Raw genomic sequence first — 22,092 nt, 5'->3', positions numbered from 1 at the left:
CACTCCTCCACATGTCCTGGAATTAGCTCAAACTCAGAGTCCCTTGGACTGCAAGCCGATCCAACCGGTCCATTCTGAAGGAGATCAGCCCTGGGATTTCTTTGGAAGGAATGATGCTAAAGCTGAAACTCCAGTACTTTGGCCACCTCCTGCGAAGTGTTGACTCATTGGAAAAGACCCTGATGCTGGGAGGGATTGGGGGCAGGAGGAGAAGGGGACAACAGAGGATGAGATGGCTGGATGGCATCACTGACTCTATGGATGTGAGTCTGAGTGAACTCCAGGAGTTGGTGATGGACAGGGAGGCCTGGCGTGCTGCTATTCATGGGGTCACAAAGAGTCGGACACGACTGAGCGACTGAACTGAACTAAATGTAGTAAGTAGGACTCTAAGTCAGGGATAATAACCGACTTAGTATTACTGAGCACTTCCTGTAATCCAGATACTGTGCAAAGGGCTTACATACATAGTCACATTTATTGTCATAAACTATTACAATACCCACTTTAATAAGTACTGGATAAAATTTTGAGAAGTAAATTATCTAAGAGCACACTGCTAATAAGTGGCAAAGCTTGGTAGGTCTCACCCCATGGCATATGCTCTTAATCCTCCCTTAACAGAGTGCAGCATGTTTAGGCAAAGGGAAGAATAGGCTGCTTTCCAGTTACACCCACAACCTCAGTCACTGGGACTGTGGGTAGTGGTGGTCTGGAGCTAAGCTGGCCAATCAAAGGAATCCTAAATTAGGTTGCGGGTCTGGGCCTTTATACTCCCCCTGGGAAGAAAAATGCTTCATGGGAAAATGGCTTTACCCATACTCGGTTACTGAAGGCCTGCTTCAGTCCTGAAGGGAGACACAGCATCTACCCCAGGATACCACAGGCCTCCTGAAGACAGAGCTCTGAGCACGCAAGGGACAGATCCCATTTCTATCCATTTGATATGACTTTTCTGTCGTGATACTTTACAAAGAACGTGGGTGTCAAATACATGGGACAGTTAGATGAATGGGTTGAGGGATTTCCTAAAGCAGATGGCACCTGGCCTGTCAGGCATGAGAGTCAGTCTGATCACAGCCATGAGAAGCGACAGCGTCCCGTTTGCACAAAGTCCTCCATAGAAAGTGCCTTAAACGAGAGCGAGTAGTGCCCTTGTGCCAATTTTAAAAGGCTCTCTTAAGCGAAAGCTAAATTTCGTGGATTACCCCCATCCGTGCACACCTCTGCATCCCCGTAGGGGCGAGGCAGCCGACCCTGGCAGGGAAACCAACTGCTGCGCGTCGTCTCTTCTAAACCTCCGACTCTTGGCTTCCCGTCCTCAAACAGGAATCGCGCTGCATTTGGAGTTCCCCATTTCCCACGTACATACAGGGGTTATCAAAGGACGCTGGGGTTGGGACGAGAAATAGGTCTAAACTTTAGGGGCAACAGCATTAAAGGGGCGCCAGTGAATACAGCTCATAGTAAAGATTTTAGGGCCGGCGCGCCAGCAAACTCCCCGAGTGCGCATGCTCCTGGAAGGGGCCGCGAGTGCTGGGCGGGGCTGAGGTTGCTAGGCGACGCCTCAGGCCTTGCGTCGGCCTAGCCCGGCTGGCGGACCAGCTACTGGCCGGACGCCTAGCTCTCACGATCCTCACTCCATCTGAGCAGCCAATGGCCGCGCTTCCAGTGCCGCGTTCGCACGAGTCACACGATGCCGGCAGCTGCGTAGGCCAATCACGGCTCTCAGAAGGCGGAACGCAGCCCATGCAAGCCAATAACAGCGGAGGAGCCGGTCGACTCCCGAGTGGCAGCGCCTAGCGCAGCTCTGGACGCAGCGGCTGCAGACTGGGTGGCGCGCAAGGTGAGGGACTGGGGTGGAGTGGCCTCGGTTGGCTCCCGCATACAGAGGCCGGGACGGACGGCCTGGCGGCAGGTATGGGTGAAAACGAGTGAAATCTCTTAATGTCGGAACCAGGCAGTGGTCACAGCACAGAGTGACCAGAATTCTACAAAAGGAAGAAGCAAGATCTGTTTGTATGCGCGGCGGGGCGCGCGGGTGGGAAGGGCGTCCTGGGAGGGTTCTAAAGGATGAATAGCAATTGGGCAGAGGGCTATTCCAGCAAGAGATGCTATTTCGTGGCCAGAGAGGCCCGAAGCGGAGGACAGTCGGAGGCCTTGGTGTGTCAGTACGGAGTGTGGGGGCGAAAAGCTGAGAGTAAAGGAGAGCAGAGGCCCAGGTGTTCATCTGTGGGGAGGCGCTCCTTCACACTGTAAGGGTCTGCAGAAGGGCTGAACCCTGTCTGCTGTTTGCATGAATGCTGGCGTCGTGTTTTAGAGGGAGGGTTTAAGAAGGGCGCACTTGGAGGTGCCAGGCGTCCCGGCCGGGCAAAGGCCAGGCACTGCTGGCAGGTCTCAGAGACAGGGAAACTTCAAAGTTTCGGGGAGGGGGGGGGGCGGTGATACACAGGCAACTACATTTCTTTTTTTCTGAGTCTACCTCAAGTCAATCGAGTTGTGCAAGGATGAAAAAAAGAAAGAAAATTCTCTCGTTATTTCCCCTCTCCTCTCTTCCTTAGTACCTATTTTTTGCTTTTGTTCAGTTGGCAGTAGTGTATCCGTTTCTCTCCCTTAAATCTAGAGAGTAAAGTCCTGAGTGTTAATTAAACCAGTTGTTTCTAAGTTGGGAAGTGCTATCCAGGCAGCAGAGATAGAGATCCGGAATATTCTGTCCTAGATGACTAGGTAGTGGCATCAGTTCACCAAGTTAAAGTAGTCGGGATGGAGTATGTGGGCAGGGCTGCAAGTAGTAGGGGCCGAATTTTGGGACATGTTGACTTTGCCATGCCTCCAAACTGCCTAAATTGGAGATGGCCAGTATACTTTTGGATAATCAGAACCTGGGGTTTTAGAGAGAGAGAGGATTATCAGCATATTCTCACAACAGGGAATAGATATGATCACTCCTGACAATCTAGAATAGTTGGAAGGGGTAAATCAAGCATCTCTGGGAAACTGTTCAGCCTCAATTCTTGAGCCTTTCTTTCTCAAAAGCTGTACCACAGACATACTAAATGGGAAAGTGCTGTATCCTTTCTTATCTCCTGGTTGAGTCTCTAGAACTGATATGTCTTCTGCTCAAAACCACCCATCGACCCCATCCGGCCTACTTTACTCTCTTTTAATCTAGTTAAATTAGATTTAACTGCCTTCCCTCCACACTCCAGGTTTGAGTTTACATGCCTTTTTCTCTAGGATCTGTTCCCTGGGCCTCTCTGTTTTATATTTCCAACCTCTTACTGTTCTAATCACAGATGTTGTGACAGTCTTGTTACTTCTTTGTATTCCTCCCTAGATTTTATGATTTGAATAAATAATATTTATTTTATCATTTGAATAAATCATAGTTATTTATCAAGGGTGAGAGCAGCAGGAAGTGCAGTGGCCACAAATAGTACCACATGTTAAATCAGAGTGAATACATGTGAATCCCAAGAAGCGAGAAAGGCAGGTATATCAAGATGAGAAGTATCAAATTTTCCATAAGGGCCAGATAAAATAAACTCCAAAATATTTTTGTTGGTTCTGGCAGCTGGGAAACTTAATGATTTTATTTAGTAAGAGTAAATTCAGTGCATTGATTAGAATACAAAACTGATTTTAATTGCTAGAGAATGGATGTGAAATCTGAAAATGAAGACAGCCTATATGGAATACTCTTTCAGGAGGCTTGGGTGAACTTTGAGAATTATTCCCCTTTTACTATACTATTTATTGTGTGCTTTATTATTTAGGATCACAGTATGATACAATGGATGAGAGCACAGACTCCCCCACTTAGTGTTTTGTAATTTGGGAAAGTTACTTAATCTTTCTAAACCTCAGTTTTTGTCTGTAAAATGAAAATAATAAAAGTGCCTACCTTGAAGCTGTGGTAAGGAGTAAAGTCTATACTATAGAGAGAGCATTTGACACTCTTAGAAGCTACTGGTGTATATAAAGCGCTTAATAATTGTTAGCTTCTTTTAGCTTATGTGTCACCTCAACATAAGTACTTCACATGTATCATTTCTTGGACTCTTTAGAAGAACTATAATTGTTATTCCTTATTTTTTCAACTTTAGTGAGGTTCTGTTAGCAAAATGTACATTGTGGTAATTTGATATACATGTACATCATGAAAAGATTCCCATTATCTACTTACTGTTATTATTCTTTACATTTTGCAAATAATAAAACTGAGGCTTAGAGAAGTTACTTAACTTGCTCAAGATCTCACAGCTAGTAAGTGGTGTTGATTCAACATTATTAGATTTGGAATCCGCCTGCAGTGGAAGAGACCCAGGTTTGATCCCTGGGTTGGGAAGATCCCCTGGAGAAGGGAATGACTGCCCATTCCAGGATTCTTGCTTAGAGAATTCCATGGACAGAGGATGCTGGCACACTACAGTCCATGGGATCACAAAGAATCAGACATGACTGAGAGACTAACACTTTCACAGTTTCATATATTATGCATTCAAGACATACCTAACTTTATTTTTTTTTTATATTTCTAGGCTATGCACTTTATCTGTGAGTTTTTTTCAAATTGTCACAAATCTCTCCAAGTTTTTCCAATTTGTTTTTTGAAAAAAACCTAAGTCTAAGTGGACCTGCCTGCACAGTTCAAAGCTGTGTTATTGAAGGGTTGGCCATAGTTGAGTGGGTTATGGGGTGGTGCACGAGGACAAAGGAGCATTTTAAACAATATTAAGAATGCTTTTGAGGCTTAATATATTTATTTTTAGAGTGACCCATCATAATAAACTAGGGACATCAGTAAATATTTTTAGGAAAGTGACATTCTTCATAAGTTTCTCTGTTTTTTGATTTGGTGGCCTATTAAGGTTATTTATAAGTAAAACATACTCATGAAAAAATTAAAATTATAAGAAGTATAAAATGGAAAGTAAATTTTTTTCTCCTCTTCATAACCCCTCCCTACCATGTATGCATATGCATTTTCTGTACATTTTCTGTTTGTGTGTTTCTCCTATGTATATATGTATAAAGTGCATAGATAAAGACATAACCTTTTCACAAAAACATAGGTGAGGCTCTTCCTATACATTCTGCAACTTGCTATTTCACTTAGATGTCTTTCCATGTAGAATATGTAGATCTTCCTCCTAGGTGGCAGTGTCTTGGGAAGGACCTGATAGAATTTATTTAATTCATTTCTTGTTGATGGCCCTAACATCTTGCCGTATTTTTCTTTGTTTTTGCTATTGTGAGCAACGCTTCCTTCAGTCTTAGTGTGCTCATCTTTGTGTACTTAAGTGAGAAAATTGCTGGATCAAAAGGTGTATTCATTTTGAATTGTAATAAATACTGTAGTTTTTTTCCTTAAAGAATAAACTAATCCTCCCATCAACAATGTACAGTGGTGCTGGTTTCCCCAAACTGTTACTGCTAGGCGCACTGTGAAACTAAATTTTTGTTTTAGGATGCATTTCCTATTTGAGTCGAACTGAGCTGTTTATTTGCTTAGTATTTGCATGTATTTTTCTGTGATCTTTCTGTGAGTAGTCTGTCATTTTTCTATTGGGTTTTTAGGCTTTTTCTAAAGCACTCATTGTAGCCCTTTGTCATAATTCTTGGAAATATTTTTCCAGTTTGTTGTTTGATCTTTGACTTTATTTATGGTTGTCTTTTTATTCCCAATTATAAATATTTAGTATTTATGTAGTCATATTTGGCAGACTTTTTCTAAATAAGTTCTTAAGTGATACTTTTCAACCCATCTATTGCTCTTTGAAATTACAAGTTTTTCCTGGGAGACCACACGGATAAATCTTCTTAAAGATGGCTTGAAATTTCTTATCCACTATTCTTTAGATGCTGCTCTTGAACGTTAACATGTGGCTTTTAAATCCTATCTACAAATGGAGGCGGTGATGACATCCTGTAGACTGGTGTTTTTAATCACGGGTTTAGGATGACCTGAGAGATTGGCACTCCTTTAGCAATTTAAAAATTAATCAGAAGCATTTTAAAAACTGTTATCTTATAATTTTGTTGTTTAGCTTGCTTATTTACTTATTTATTTATATTTACAGAATAATAAAGCTGTCTGCAAAGATTTGAAAAATGGCAACAAATGAAAGTATCAGCGTCTTTAGTTCAGCATCTTTGGCTGTGGAATATGTAGATTCACTTTTGCCTGAGAATCCTCTGCAGGAACCATTTAAAAATGCTTGGAACTATATGTTGAATAATTATACAAAGTTCCAGATTGCAACATGGGGATCTCTCATAGTTCATGAGGTCCTTTATTTCTTGTTCTGTTTACCTGGATTTTTGTTTCAATTTATACCTTACATGAAAAAGTACAAAATTCAAAAGGTGAGTATAATGGACTTACATTGGAGTATTATCATTAGTCTTGTTGAATATTTTTAAAGTAAATATAATTTGTAACTGAAAATAGACTGTACCTCAGGGCTGTCCAATAGACATGTAATTAAGCCACATACATAATTTCCTACTAGAATATATTAAAAAGTAACAAAAGGGGGGGAATAATGTTCACAATGTATTTAGTTTAATCCAGTAAATCTCAATTATATTTCAGTAAGTAATCAAAATTAAAAAGTATTTAATAGGATATATTGTGTTCTTATTCTTACAATAAGTGTTCAAAATTTAGTGTATAGTTTACACTAATTTCAGCTCATCTCAGTTAAGACTAGGTGTATTTAAAATGTTCACCACATTTCTAGTTGCTACCGTATTACACAGCACAACCCTAGGTCATTGCTGATAAGGTTTCAGAAAGAATTGGTTGAATTGTGCCTTCAATAGATGTGATGTTTATCTAATTTGAGTTTATAAGTTTTCATTAAAAGAAATTTTTGTTGAGTTATAGTTGATATACAATAAATTAGTTTCAGATGTACAGCATTGCGATTCAGAATTTTTGTACATTATGCTCCACTTAACATTATTATGAAATACTGGCTATATTCCCTATGCTATCCTTTTTTGCTGTGCTTAATCACTCAGTTGTGTCCAACTCTTTGCAACCCCATGGACTGTAGCCTTTGAGGCTCCTCTGTCCATGAGTATTCTCCAGGCAAGAATACTGGAATGGGTTGCCATGCCCTCTTCCAGGGGATCCTCCCAACCCAAAGATCTCCCATATTGCAGGTGGATCCTTTACCATCTGAGCCACCAGGGAAGCTAACAAGGAAAATAACAAATAACAGGGAAGTAACAAGGAAGTAATAGCCTTGTTACTTAACTATTTTATATGTAGTAGTTTGTGCTTCTTAATCTCCTACCTCTATCTCACTCCTTCCCTCTTCTCTCTCCCTGCTGGTTATAACCTCTAGTTTGTTCTCTATATCTGAATCTATGTCTTGTTTTATTCATTTGTTTGGGTTTTTTTCTTACATCTAAGTGATAACATACATATTTGTCTTTCTCTGACTTATTTCACTTAGTATAATACCTTCCAGGTCTATCCACGTTGTTGCAAATGGCAAAATTTCATTCTTTTTAATGGCTGAGTAGTCAGTCTTTTGTGTATATATACCCCATCTTCTTCCACCATTCATCTGTTGATGGACACTTAGATTGCTTCCATATCTTGGCCATTGTAAAGCATGCTGGTATGAATGTATGGTGTGCATGTATCTTTCCTAATTAGTTTTTTTTTGTTTTTTTTCAGATATATACCCAGGAGTGGAATTATTGGGTCATAAGATAATTCTATTTTTAGTCTTTTGAGGAACCTCCATACTGTCCACAGTATCTGTACCAGTTTACATTCATGCCAACTGTGTACCGAGGTTCCCTTTTCTTCACATCCTCACCAACATTTGTATTTGTAGTCTTTTGATAATAGCCATTCTGACAGGTGTGAGGTGATATCTCATTGGAATTTTTATTTGCATTTCCTTAATGATTTGTGATGTTGAGTATTTTTTCATGTGTGTATTGGCCATCTGTATGTCTTTGGGGAAAATGTCTGTTCAAGTCTTATGCTCATTTTTATATCAAATTATATGAGCTGTTTTTATGTTTTAGATATTAATCCCTAATCAGTCTTGCAAATTAAATAACTTGCAAATATTTTGTCCCATTCAATAGTTGCCTTTGTTGTCAGGAGTTTCCTTTGCTGTGAAAAACATGCTTTAAAGTTTAATTAGGTCCCTTTTGTTCATTTTTGCTTTTGTTTCCTTTGCTTTAGGAGACAGATCTAAAAAGGTATTGTTGTGTTGTCTTCTATGAGTTTTATGGTGTTCCCATACAAATACTAAAATTATTTGTCCCAGTTCTAAAAAAAAAGCCAGTGTTGTTTTGATAGGGATTGTATTGACTATACAGATTATCTTGGACAGTGTGGTCATTTTAATAATAATTCAATTCAATATAACAGTTCTTCCAATCTAAGAACATGATGTATCTTTCCATTTGTGTTATCCATTTGTGTTTCTTTCATCCGTGTCTTAAGAGTTTTCTGAGTACAGATCATTCATCTCTTTAGGTAGGTTTATTACTAGGTATGGTATTCTTTTTGCTGAAATGGTAAATGGGATTGTTTCCTTAATTTCATTGTTAGTGTATAAAAATCTATTGATAGAGTTCTATATATTAATTTTGTATCCAACAGCTTTACCAAATTCATTGATAAACTCTGGTAGTTTTCTGGTGGTCTTTTTAGGATTTTTCATGTCATCTGCAAACAGTGACAGTTTTACTTCTTCCTTTACAATTTGGATTCCTTTTGTTTCTTTTTCTTGTCCTATTGTTGTGTCTAAGACTTCCAGTACTATGTTGAATAAAAGTGGGCATCCTTATCTTGTTCCTGATCTTACAGGAAATGTTTTCAGGTTTTCACCATTGACTATGTTAGCTGTGGACTTATCATCTGTGGCCTTTATTATGTTGAGATATGCTCCCATTATACTCACTTTATGGAGAAGTTTTATCATATGTAAATTATAATTTTTGAATAAGCTAGAAGGGAATCTTATGGGGATTCGTGAGTATTATTTTGCAGTTCACTACAATCCTTGATGTCTCAACTCTTCAATGTTGTTAATATGTTAAGACTTTGATCAAGACTGTTAAGATTTTGTTTTTATTCTAAATATAGCATGGTATTTCTGCAGCATTCATGTCATCTTCCCAAAAATGATGATGTTCCTAACTTCTCAGTATTTGCTTCAGTACACTAAGTGTTTCTTGAGAGCTTGCATACATGGTACATCTTCTCAGGTTTAAACATAGGGAAAATAATGAACTCTTTTAACTAAAGAGTTTGACACAGTTCTCAGGAAGGAGTCTGTACCATATTGTTAGAGAAAGAAAGAATTTATCAACACTTAGTAAACCTATAATAGTCTCTAATGCTTACTATTAACTTTTTTCAAAAAGTGATGCCAAACTCAGACTCAGGCACACAGTCCTGATGTAAAGTAGGCATTTTGGGAATGTTCATCTAAAGCAGACTGGTTGCACTCATTGAGTTCATGTCTGATGGCAGTCAGTACACACATCCTCTGTAATCAGTCTCTTCACTTTGTAGCCTCTCCTGGTGAGTCTCACTTTATGCAACTATTAACATTGATCCTTTCTGGGGATACTGCATGGAGCCAGCTGCTTATAGACTCCAGGTCAAAGGAGGGAAGAACAAAGAGTAAAGGGAGGAATTAAAAGGGCTGTGGCCTAAAGAAGAGTATCCTGTTACTGTAAATAAAGGACACAACATTTCCAAAATGCTTTTTATAAAAAGGCCTGCTTTGAAAGGCAGAATTGTGTTTGAGTGTCTTAAGTTCTCATGCATGTTTGGAATTCGGACTGCAGTGGGTCACCCACTGCATTATTTATGGGGCTGATTGGTTGATTGTATGACTGACTGTCCAGGCCAAACTATCCCTCTCTGCCTTCTGCCCTCTACAGTTGACTCACTGGTCAGAGGTGGTAACTTTTTCAGAGAGAAAGGCCTGTTTCAGTTAAGATTTTATGAAGACTCCAAGAAAAATGTGACAAAAGAAAGGACAAGCAATAATCTAGTTTACAACTAGTAACTTATAAACAGAGATCGAAAGCCTTCAAGTCTGTTGTTAGCATATGTTTCTTGAGTTTTGCAACCATTAAAGCCCCTGCTTTGAGATTTTTTGATAATAAAATTAACTCAAGATTAATCAATATAAGTTTTCACAATATAAAGGGATTTAAAAACAAGCCAGTAAGTCAGTATAAGTTAATTACAGATTTATGCATTTTGAAGGCAGATACCCTGAAACACTGACACTGGTGGAGCAACACCAAAAGTTCTGCTTTGAAATAGAATAGACAGGTAATGTACATGCCTGCTGGGGGGAAGGGTGATATTCACTTCTGTGAAAGTAAAGAAATGGACCTTGCAGGATTTTTTTTTTTTTATGTCATACATCTTAATAATTCTCTAGGAACTTTCCTCAAGGATTTATACATTAAAAACATTCTTTCTGAAATCTGTGACCCTCATAAATAGTAAACCATGTGATTTCTTTTTAGTTATAACTGACATCAGTGTTAGATTCTAGCCAAGGTATCACCAGTTCCTTAAACATAGTTCTTTGGGGAAAAGAGTGGCTTTTCCCACCCAAGCCAGAATCTTTCATTTATTTTGTCCCCAGTCACAGACTGGAAGTTCAGAGGAGAAAGGTCAGATCATGCTCAGAGCAGAAATAGACAATTATAAAGTAATCTTGCCTAATTCCTTCATTTCATTGTTGAGACTGAGATGTGAGCTTCACAGATACCCTGAGGTTAGAACCAACTCTGATTACCAGTTGAACTCTTCCTTTTTTGTCAGGGAAGGAAGCTCTTCTAAAGAATTTCAGAAACAATACTGAAACCCTAGATTTTAGTTAGTCACAAGTTCTGCTAATAACTGCCTGTGTGATCCTGGGCAAGATGGTTGACCTCTGGGCCTCTGCTGAGGTCAGTGGTTTCCATTGCAGATTTCTGAATTTAGGAGTAAGGACATTTAAAAGAGCAATGACAGTGTATTATTTACTATCTTTTTGTAAAGCCAAAAGCACTTCTTAACTAAGTACAGCCCTTTGAATTGAATACATACTCACTTTTCTTTATGGCTTGCTGAGCAAGTTGATAATCCTGATGGGGTTTTGTGAACATTTCTCTACATTGATCACTTCCTCATTTGACTTTAATCTGTGAACTTCATCTGTTCCCATTCTTTGGGAATCACCGAACACATTTGTTTCTGGAGTTCTTTCAGCTCAGAGTTTCTAATTCTGTCAATGTGTATGAAGAAAAATGCACTTATTTCTGGGAATGAAAACCACTGAATGGTGTTGCCTGCCTTTGTAGTAAGGCTTTCAATGCTGTGTGTGTAGCTCCCTCAGCAATTGGGAGAACTCAGCTGTGATTATAGCATGACACACATCTTCATCTCTGGAATTCCTGATAAAAGTAAATGATCTGTGGGCAGCAAAAATAAGACTTACTTATTCTGTAGTGTTGCTTTGGTTTGCTCTGTAGTGTTACTTAACGATCATTCGGACCATTATGCCTGGGCCTGAGTTTTGACAATTTCTTCATCTGTTTATAGTAGTGATAATAGTTGTCAAGAATTTAGACCTGGAGAAGGAAATGGCAGCCCACTCCAGTATTCTTGCCTGGAGAATCCCATGGACAGAGGAGCCTGGGGGTACAGTCCACGGGGTAGCAAAGAGTCGGACACAACTGAGCGACTTCACTCACTCACTCACTTACCCATGCCTTACAAATTTTTTGTAGTTGGGTGTATTTTTTCCAACTATTTTCTGTACATGTAAGCATAGAAATTCATTTAATAGTATTTATTTTTATTCTTCTTTTTTTTTTTTTTTTAACAAAATACAGGCTCATAATATGTATACTAATCTGTAATTTGCCTTGTTTGCTTAAAACTGCCTGACATTTATCTTTTCACGTCAGTACAGGCAGACCTATCTTGTTTTGTTTAATAGTTGCATATTGTTCTGTAGTTTCATATAACACCATGATGATGCATCCATGGAGGGGGAATTCTGAGCCACAGGAGAGAAGGGAGTTTAAATAACTCAAGTATTGGAATAGCATAAAAACTGAAAACTTGTAGAGAGTCAGGCTTTTGGAAATCAGATGCAGACAGGTCCTGAATTTTCTTTTTTTTTTTTTTTTGCTTGTTTTCTAGCCTGAAATGTACTTAGTAAAAAAATTTTACTATTATTTTAATTGAAATTTCTTTGAATATTAGAGCTGTAAGACTCTCTTATCTATGTTTGCTAGGTTTTTGTGTTTTTTTTTTTTCCTTTTTAGATTGTCCATTAATCACAGCCATTTTTCTAATATTTCTCTTTTTCCTCAGATTTATAACAATTCTTATATTAGTAGTATTATCCCTTTGCCTTTTATATATCTAGTGTATATTTTTCTAGTATGTTGTTTTTATTTTAAATGGTAGTTTGGTTTTGGTTTAGGTTTTTGTTAAATCCTCAACAGTAATAATGAGAACCCTTAAACCTTAGTTTCACAAGAATGAAAATCAAATTTGACATTGCTTATGCAACTGAGAAAATCCTGACACAAATAGCTAATTTTTAGATTCTCTGTTTGGAAGTTATCTGATTAAAAAGTCTAGATTAAAGGAAAATATTTTAAAAGTAAAAAAAAAAAAAAAAGAATTTAGAATGTTGAGGGTGACTGTTATAGTTCCTGGGCCTTAGTTACTGTAAATTAGCAATTATAATACAGAATCTACATAACATAGGATTAATTAAATAACATAAATTCCAGGTCCCATATAGACATTAGAGAAAAAGCTAAGAATTTACTTTTAGTTTTCAGGTGAAACTTCTGATAGCAGAGGCTAATACTAAACGTTTTAATTTTTTTCTCCATAGGATAAACCAGAAACATGGAAAAACCAGTGGAAATGTTTTAAAGTGCTTCTCTTTAATCACTTTTGTATCCAGCTTCCATTGATTTGTGGAACTTATTATTTTACAGAGTATTTCAGTATTCCCTATGATTGGGAAACAATGCCAAGATGGTATGTAGATAAAGATTTGATTTTTATACTTAGTTATGGTTTATCATCCAATTAAAATATCCTTAGTATTAACTTCTTTCTTCATTTGGTTAATGTTTGCTCTTAACTTTGAAGTAAATAAAATATAGAAAACTATAGTAGAAACTTGAAATGTTCCCATTTTTATGTGTTTCTATATTTTAATATCTTTATTGGAGGGTGAGTTTCTTACATCAGAAGTTTCCATGGCATCCTTTATATGATTATGTACAGGATACAGAGGCTTATAGCAAGAAAAAATATATTTTAAGTCTAAAATGAAAGAAAAAAATGAGTGTAAAGTTTAGAAAAATTGTGTCCATATAGACACACACACACATAGATATATATATATATGTATATTATCTGAGCATATTTATGTTCAAATAATTTTTGTATTCTAGCTTTCTGTTCTGATGAAACCTGAATACAGATGTACAATATATAGATATGTGCTTTTCCTATTACTGTATATGCAACATATAAGAGAATTTGTGTATTTGTTCCTATATAAATAAAATGCTTTTGCCCATTGCACTTACATGCTTCTCTTCGGCAGAAGAAAGTGATTTTACTATTATGAGTAGTAAGTCCTTTATCAGTGTTACTCTTTGCCTAGAAATTTTGAGTTTTGTTTCTTAGCTCTGATTTTATAACTTTTTTTTTTTTTTTAATAGAATTAGAATTGGTATGGTGGTCAGCTTCTTTAACCCTTCTTCAGGTGGTATCATATATCTAGCTTGTATCTATATGTATTGTTTTGAGAATTTGTTGATCAATATAACCAGTTAAGTCAAGATAGTATTTGATTTTATGCAGTGTCCAGCAGTGATCCTAGGTAAAAGTCTAGATTGTTTTAGTAAGTTATTTTATCCTCATTACAGTATTTTCATCTTAAAGGTACATGCTTTTGGCAAGATGTTTCGGCTGTGCAGTGATCGAGGATACTTGGCACTATTTCTTGCATAGGCTTTTACATCACAAAAGAATATATAAATACATTCATAAAGTTCATCATGAGTTTCAGGTATGTTCAAATTATATTTAATATATTTTTTACTCTTTGAGGCAAAAATGTTATTTTTTTTAAAGAATCTGAACTTAAAAAAAATTGTCAGTGATGTCTTTACTTCATTTTCCTTTGCATGATTGTTTAGAATACATACACACATAAACATGAACACAAAGCTAGTTCTACAGATTTTTTCTAGTATCCTAATTTCGTGGTAAATTTAGGCTTGAAAGAAAAATATTCATTTTTGTATTTTGGTTCAGAGCACTGTACTCACACAGCTGGGTACCTGGCAGTTTGATGGAGGCTCTAATGCTGTTATGATTATTTAAGTGGGACCCCAAAACAACAAACCTTGAATCATTAAATTTTTAAAACAATTTTCAACTTAGTTTTAATGCTTTTCCACCTCATTACTAACTTCTTCCCACAAAACAGGGATTTTTTTTTTTTTTTTTAATCAGAACTGCTTTGTTGTTAGCTTTGTCAGATTTGTTATGTTGGTATGTTCTGCATTGATCCTGATAACCTGATATGATAAATCAAATATCCCTTTCTTGACAGAACAAATTCAGGTGCATAAACCAAATGTAGAATTCAAGCCAGTTGTTTTAATGCCTTTATCTCAAACCATTAAAATAGATCATATTAAGGACATCCCTAGGCCTTTTAATGTTTGGTAAAAACAGAGAGATATCTTTATTGAGAATTACTGTTAATGTTTATATAGGTATGACTAGATATACAGTTGACCCTTAGTATCCACGGGTTCTGAATCCGTGAATTCAACCAACTAAATATGCACATCCTCTGGAAACCCTCATTGAAAATATTTGGGGAAAAAATTTCAGAAAGTTCCTAAAGGCAAAACCTGAACTTGCCTTGAATGGGCAACTATTTACATAACATTTAAATTGTGTTTACAACAATTACACAATTACATAGCATTTATATTGTATTAGGTCTTGTAAGTAATCTGTAGATGATGTATATGGGAGGATGTGCATAGGTTATGTGCAAATACTGCCAAATACTGCCTTTTTATTAAAGTTTGGTGTTCATGGAGGTCCTTAAACCAATCCCTTTAGAATACTGAGGGATGACTGTATTATCATAACATATAGAAGGGATAGTTTTATAAAATGATATGCACAAATAAATTTAAAATACGTGTGTATATTAGGGTTCTTCCAAGAATCAATAGGAGATACATACACGCAAATTTATTTTAAGGAACTGGCTCATGCAGTTGTGGGGGCTGGCAAATCTGAAATCTATAGGGCAGCTAACTGGAAATGCAGGAGAGACTTGATGTTGCAGGCCTGGATCTGAATTCCTATGTGCAACAGGCTGGAAAGCACACAGGTTTTCTGTACTGTAGTCTTGAGCATTCCTTCTTTCCTTGGGAAGCCTCAGTCTTTGCTTTTAAGGCCTTTAGCTGATTGAATGAAGCCCACCTGCATTATGGAGGATCCTCTTTACCGATTTAAATATTAAATATTGATCACATCTAAAACAGACCTTCACACCAAATCTAGACTGGTGTTTGACCAAGCAACTGGGCACCATGGCCTAGATAAGTTGATGCATAAAATTAACCATCACAATATATTAAGCAATTCTTATTTATTTTAGGCTCCATTTGGAATGGAAGCTGAATATGCACATCCTCTGGAAACCATAATTCTTGGAACTGGATTTTTCATTGGAATCATGCTTTTATGTGATCATGTTATTCTTCTTTGGGCCTGGGTGGCTGTTCGTTTGATAGAGACTATTGATGTCCATAGGTAAGGTTTGGTTTTTATTTGGTAGGAGGTATCAAAATATCCTTTCTTCATGGTCATAGATTATCTTTCTTATTTTTTTTAATTGAGATGTAATTGACATATTGTGTTTTAGGTATACAGTGTAATGGTTTGATATATGTATTGCTGATCCATCTTTATACATTGTTATAATTTTTTGTGTGTGTGTGATGAGAACTTTTAAGATTTACTCTCTTTGCAACTTTCAAATTCACAGGACTGTTGACTTCAGCCTTTATGCTCTTCATTACATGCCCAAGGCTTAGTCATCTTACAATTGGAAGTTCATACCTTTGACCACTTTCACCCATTTTACACACTCATAGTCATTGTCATAGATTATGTTTTTTAAGTAGACTAATAGTAAGAGAAGTTAAACCTTGTTAATGTTAACTGTTTTTAAGAAAACAGGAGAACATAATCATTGGGGAAAAATTCAAATAATAGACTTTTTTTTGCATTCTTGTCTATAACTGTTGTCATTTTTATGGTGAGACTATATTCATGTATTATTTGGGAAAACGAAACAAAATTTTTGGAAGTGCTGCAAAACTGCTCTCCAAAGGGCCCCTCTTCATGCCCAGCAGGAGCCTGCAAGAATGCTTTCCCTGCTTCTGATACCTTTTCCAGCCTGGACATTACAGTCTCATTAATCTTGGTTATTAGGAGAGCAGGGAACCTTCAGGGTTGTGAACTGCATTCCCCAGGGACTGGTGAAGCTGCACACCTGTGTACTTGTTGACAACAGTTATTTTTTTCTTTGAATTAGCTTTTATATCACTTGCCTACTTTTTGTTAGATTATATGTTTTATAGCCTATTATGAAAAAAGTGAAAGTGTTAGTCACTCTGTTGTGTCCTACTCTTTGTGACCCCATGATGTGTAGCACATCAGTCTCCTCGGCCCATGAAATTCTCCAGGCAAGAATACTGAGGGATGGAGTGGGTAGCCATTCCCTTCTCCAGGGAATCGTCCCAACACAGAGATTGAACCCAGGTCTCTCCTGCATTGCAGGCAGATTCTTTACCACCTGAGCCACCAGGGAGACTTATAACATTTTGGTTCACGTGTAAGCTTTGTTCAGTTCAGTTCAGTTTGTTCTCTCAGTCATGTCTGACTCTTTGCAACCCCATGGACTGCAGCACACCAGGCTTCTCTGTCCATCACCAACTCCCAGAGCTTGCTCAAACTCAAGTCAGTGATGCCATCTGACCATCTCATCCTCTGTCATCACCTTCTCCTACCTTCAATCTTTCCCAGCATCAGGATCTTTTCTAAGGAGTCAGTTCTTGAATCAGGTGGCCAAAGTATTGGAGCTTCAGCATCAGTCCTTCCGTTGAATATTCAGGACTAATTTCTTTTAGGATTGACTGGTTTGATCTCCTTGTAGTCTAAAGGATTCTCAAGAGTCTTCTCCAACACTTCAGTTCAAAAGCATCAGTTCTTCAGCGCTCAGCTTCCTTTATGGTCCAACACTCATATCCATACATAACTACTAGAAAAATCATAGCTTTGACTAGGTGGACCTTAGTTGGCAAAGTAATGTCTCTGCTTTTTAATATGCTGTCTAGGTTTGTCATAGCTTTTCTTCCAAGGAGCAAGCGTCTTTTAATTTCATGGTTGTTACATGAAATTACAAAGTAGGTAACTCTGTTACATATGTTTTAAATATTGTCTCTCCCATCTGTCATTTCAATTTTAACTCTTGATGGTTCTTTTGTGGTACTGAAGTTTTAAATTTTTATATAGTAAAATCTATCAGTTTTATTTTTTTCTGGCTTTTGGATTTCATGCCTTGCTTGAAAAGCAAGTTTAATGTTCCTGAAACACTGCTGAAAGAAATATATTTGTGGTTTTAATAAAAAATTTGGTTAAATAGTGTAATTCAGGCCAGCAATTATTTTATTCTTCTGTAATGACCCTTTGGAGAAGGAAATGGCAACCCACTCCAGTGTTTTTGCCTGGAGAATCCCAGGGATGGGGGAGCCTGGTGGGCAGCCGTCTATGGGGTCACACAAAGTCAGACACGACTGAAGTGACTTAGCAGCAGCAGCAGTCTTAGGCAGAGAAGTGGTAGATGATGTGTCCTTCTTGCTTTCTTTCCATTGCTCCTTTCTATTTCCTTCCTTCTCAGCCTGCTCAAGGGAGGGAAGGATTGGGGTGATTCAGACTGGTATAATTATAGATATCAGATTTTAGACTTGTAGTTAGAAACAAAGACAGGTACTCTAAAAAGAAGTTGCAAAACAGTAATCCTCAGATTTAACCTTTGTAATGCTTGGTACTAATTTTGTATAACTTTTCCTAAAAGACATATGTAGTAGTATGGGTGTCACAAACTTTGGTAAACAAATCCCTCTAAAAGAGAAAAAATTCATGAAAATCTGTGTCTAAGAATTCATTACTATAATCGTTCCTTCATCTCCTGATTGTAATATTAATATTAAAATATTAATATTACATTAATACTCTATAAATTATTCAAGTTTTTTTAAATTACTGAAAGTGGTTTCTAGAGTATGTACCATTTGCTGTGAACTTTTGTAAACATGTCAGAAATAAGTGACTTAGGTACAGTGGAATGTTATTTGAATGGTTAACAAGCATATTATGGTCAATGAACAAGTTAATTATTGAAGGTGTACTTACTTCCTTAATAATCTTTATCATTTTCATTTCAGTGGTTATGACATTCCTCTCAACCCTTTAAACCTCATTCCTTTCTATGCTGGTTCTCGGCATCACGATTTCCACCACATGAACTTCATTGGAAACTATGCTTCAACATTTACATGGTGGGACAGAATTTTTGGAACAGACTCTCAATTTAATGCCTACAATGAAAAGATGAAAAAAGTTGAGAAAAAGACTGAATAAGCATCTCATATAAACCTTCTGGAAAATATGCATTTCCTGAATTGAAGCTAGTAGCTAACATTGCTTCTGGGGAGCAGAAATATACATATGACTTGGCCACTAAGTGATTAAAAAGAATATTAACAACTTTTAATTAATTTCCTAGTGGGAGCTTTCATATGTTTAAATACCAGTTTTCCTGAGGAAGCTTTAAGGGCCATTTTGCTAATCTTACAAAAAGGATTTAAGTAATGGAGTATTAATTGAAGTCTTTCCCCCAACATTGTACCATGGGCCTGAAGCCAAAATTGGTCTTTAAACCTTTAAATATATAGTGGCCATTTCAGGAACTCTTGGTAGTGGTGTTGGCCTCCTATTGAACTTACCAAAAAGGTATTTACCTTTTTGGAATTTGCATAAAAATCAAATTCCATGGATTGAACTATACCAGTCTGTACAGTACAAGTGAATGGCGAATCCCAGAATAGCCACTGCCAGGAATTTCTTATCTGGAGCTGACCAGTTTGAAATGACTCTTTGGGAAGTCCTTTTTGATTACAATGTACCACTGTTATCTATAAATTAAGGCATTTATGAATTGATGTAAGACTATTTTAGTCTAAAGGTTTTCAGGGTACTTGAACTTTTTAAAAAACTCGAGCTTTATTTCTGCTATTTCCTCTTTCATTTTTGTATATCAAGTTTTCTTTGTACTTAAAGCAGTGTCCTGAAACTGTGTACTGGCTTGCTGTATTTGCACTTGCAGCTATTGAAATAAAGGTGATTTTGTTTGATTATTCTGTTTCCAATTTAAAACATCATTTTTCACCTTTTATTTATTCTTATCAGGAAAAGTATAAACATCACTAAATTATTGTTTTGTAACAAAAGGAATAATTTTATCTTTTTAAATGCTTCATTTCTTAAACTTAACAGTTTCAACATGTATTTATCAGGCTATTGTGGGAAATTCTGTTGACCTAATAAAATGGAGGATATTGAAACAGCTCTTTACTCCACTTAGAAAATATACAGATGGAAGAATAGAGATAAACTTTATAGGGCTGACTTAATTTCAAGTAGGTAGCCCAGTGGAAAGAATCCACCTGCCAGTGCAGAAGACATGGGTTCAATCCCTGGGTTGGAGAGATCCCCAGGAAAAGGAAATGGCATCTCATTCCAGTACTCTTGCCTGGGAAATCCCATGGACAGAATAGTGAGGTGGGTTACAGTCCATGGGGTCGCAAAGAGTCACATGACTGAGCACACATACATGCACGGTTTGTTTGTTTTTTTTTTAATACTTATACAATAAAGAGGTTCAAATAAGGACTGAGAAAGTTACAGCTGAGACTCGGGCTGTTGTTTGGTTGCTAAGTCGTATCCCACTCTGTAACATCATGGACTGTGGCATGCCAGGCTTCCCTGCCCTTCATTATCTCATGGAGTTTGCTCAAATCATGTCCATTGAGTAAATGATGCCATCCAACCATCTCATCCTCTATTGTTCCCTTCTCCCGCCTTCAGTCTTTTCCAGCATCAAGGTCTTTTCCAATGAGTCAGCTCTTCACATCATGTGGCCAAAGTATTGGAGCTTCAGCATCAGTCCTTCTAATGAATATTCAGGGTTGGTTTCCTTTAGGATTGACTAGTTTGACCTCGCTGTCCAAGACTCACAAGAGTCTTCTCCAACACCACAGTTCGAAAGCATTGTTTCTTTAGCACTCAGCCTTCTTTATGGTTCAACTCTCACATCTATACATAACTACTGGAAAAACAATAGCCTTGACTAGATGGACCTTTGTCCACAAAGTAATGTCTCTGCTTTCTAATATGCTATCTTGGTGTGTCATAACTTTAATACCAATGAACAAGCGTCTTAATTTCATGGCTACAGTCACTGTCCAGAGTGACTTTGAAACCCAAGAAAATAAAAGTGTCACTGTTTCCATTGTTTCCCCATGTATTTGCCATGAAGTTGTGGGACTGGATGCCATAATCTTAGTTATTTGAATTAAGTTATTTGAGTTAAGCCAGCCTTTTCACTCACCTCTTTCATCTTCATCAGGAGGCTCTTTAGTTTCTCTTCACTTTCTGCCATTGAATTGGTATTATCTACATATCTGAGGTTGTTGATATTGCTCCCAGAAATCTTAATACTAGCTTGTGATTCATCCAGCCTGGCACTGCACATGATGTACTCTGCGCGTAAGTTAATAAGTAGAGTGGCAATATACAACCTAATGTACTCCTTTTCCAATTTTGAACCAGTTGGTTGGTCCATGTCCAGTTCTTTTGCTTCTTGACCTGCCTACAGATTTCTCAGGAGGCAGGTCAGGTGGTCTGGTATTCCCATATCTTGAAGAATTTTCCATGGTTTGTTGTGATCCACACAAAGGCTTTGGCATAGTCAATGAAAAGGAAGTAGATGTTTTTCTGGAATTCTCTTGCTTTTTCTATGATCCAACAGTTGTTGACAATTTGATCTCTGGTTCTTCCGCCTTTTTTAAAGCCAGTTTGTACATCTGGAAGTTTTCGTTTCACATACTGTTGAAGCCTAGCTTGAAGGATTTTGAGCTTTATCTTCCTTGAATGTGAAATGAGTGCAATTGTATGGTAGTTTAAACAATCTCTGGCATTGCCCTTCTTTGAGATTGTAATGAAAACTGACCTTTTCCAGTCCTGTGGCCACTGCTGAGTTTTCCAGATTTATTGACATATTGAGTACAACACTTTAAGAGCAACATCTTAGGATTTGAAATAGCTCAGCTGGAATTCAGTCACCCACACTAGCTTTGTTGGTAGTAATGCCCACTTGACTTCACATTCCAGGATGTCTGGCTCTAGATTTGTAGCCACACAATAGTGGTTATCTGGATCATTAAGACCTTTTTTGTTCACTTTGGTGTATTCTTGCCACCTCGTCTTAATCTCTTCTGCTTCTGTTAGGTCCTTAGCATTTCTACCTTTATCATGCCCATCTTTGCATGAAATGTTCCCTTGGTATCTCAAATTTTCTTGAGATCTCTCATCTTTCCCATTCTATTGTTTTCTTCTGTTTCTTTGCATTGTTCACTTAAGAAGGCTTTCTTATCTCTTCTTGCTATTCTCTGGAACTCTGCATTCAGTTGGGTCTATCTTTCCCTTTCTCCTTTGCCTTTCACATCTCTTCTCAGCTATTTTTAACGCTTACTCAGACAACCATTTTGTTTTCTTGCATTTCTTTTTCTTGGGATGGTTCAGGTCACCACCTTCTGTACAATATTATTCACCTCCATCCATAGTTCTTCAGGCAGTCTTTCAGATCTAATTCCTTGAATCTTTTTGTCACTTCCCCC

At 37.3% G+C, this 22,092-nt stretch overlaps 1 protein-coding gene across 2 annotated transcripts; it reads left to right on the top strand.

Annotated features, from left to right (window-relative positions):
* Positions 1-1,695: 1,695 nt before the first annotated feature.
* MSMO1 (methylsterol monooxygenase 1) lies at positions 1,696-19,551 on the top strand. Of its 2 annotated transcripts, none has more exons than XM_025268232.2 (6): positions 1,696-1,846; positions 6,084-6,369; positions 12,912-13,060; positions 13,979-14,105; positions 15,726-15,880; positions 18,580-19,551. In XM_025268232.2, the coding sequence occupies exons 2-6, from the start codon at positions 6,115-6,117 to the stop codon at positions 18,773-18,775; spliced, it is 882 nt and encodes a 293-aa protein (XP_025124017.1). In that variant the 5' UTR covers positions 1,696-1,846; positions 6,084-6,114; the 3' UTR covers positions 18,776-19,551. The 2 variants fall into 2 exon arrangements, with proteins under 2 accessions (XP_025124017.1, XP_025124016.1); XM_025268231.2 differs by having other exon boundaries at positions 1,763-1,918.
* Positions 19,552-22,092: the final 2,541 nt, after the last annotated feature.

This window comes from Bubalus bubalis, chromosome 17 (assembly GCF_019923935.1).
Source record: "Bubalus bubalis isolate 160015118507 breed Murrah chromosome 17, NDDB_SH_1, whole genome shotgun sequence".
In the NCBI taxonomy this organism is placed as follows: domain Eukaryota; kingdom Metazoa; phylum Chordata; class Mammalia; order Artiodactyla; family Bovidae; genus Bubalus; species Bubalus bubalis.
The sequence above is the reverse complement of the archived record's forward strand: the minus strand, read 5'-3'. Positions and strand labels throughout refer to the sequence as shown.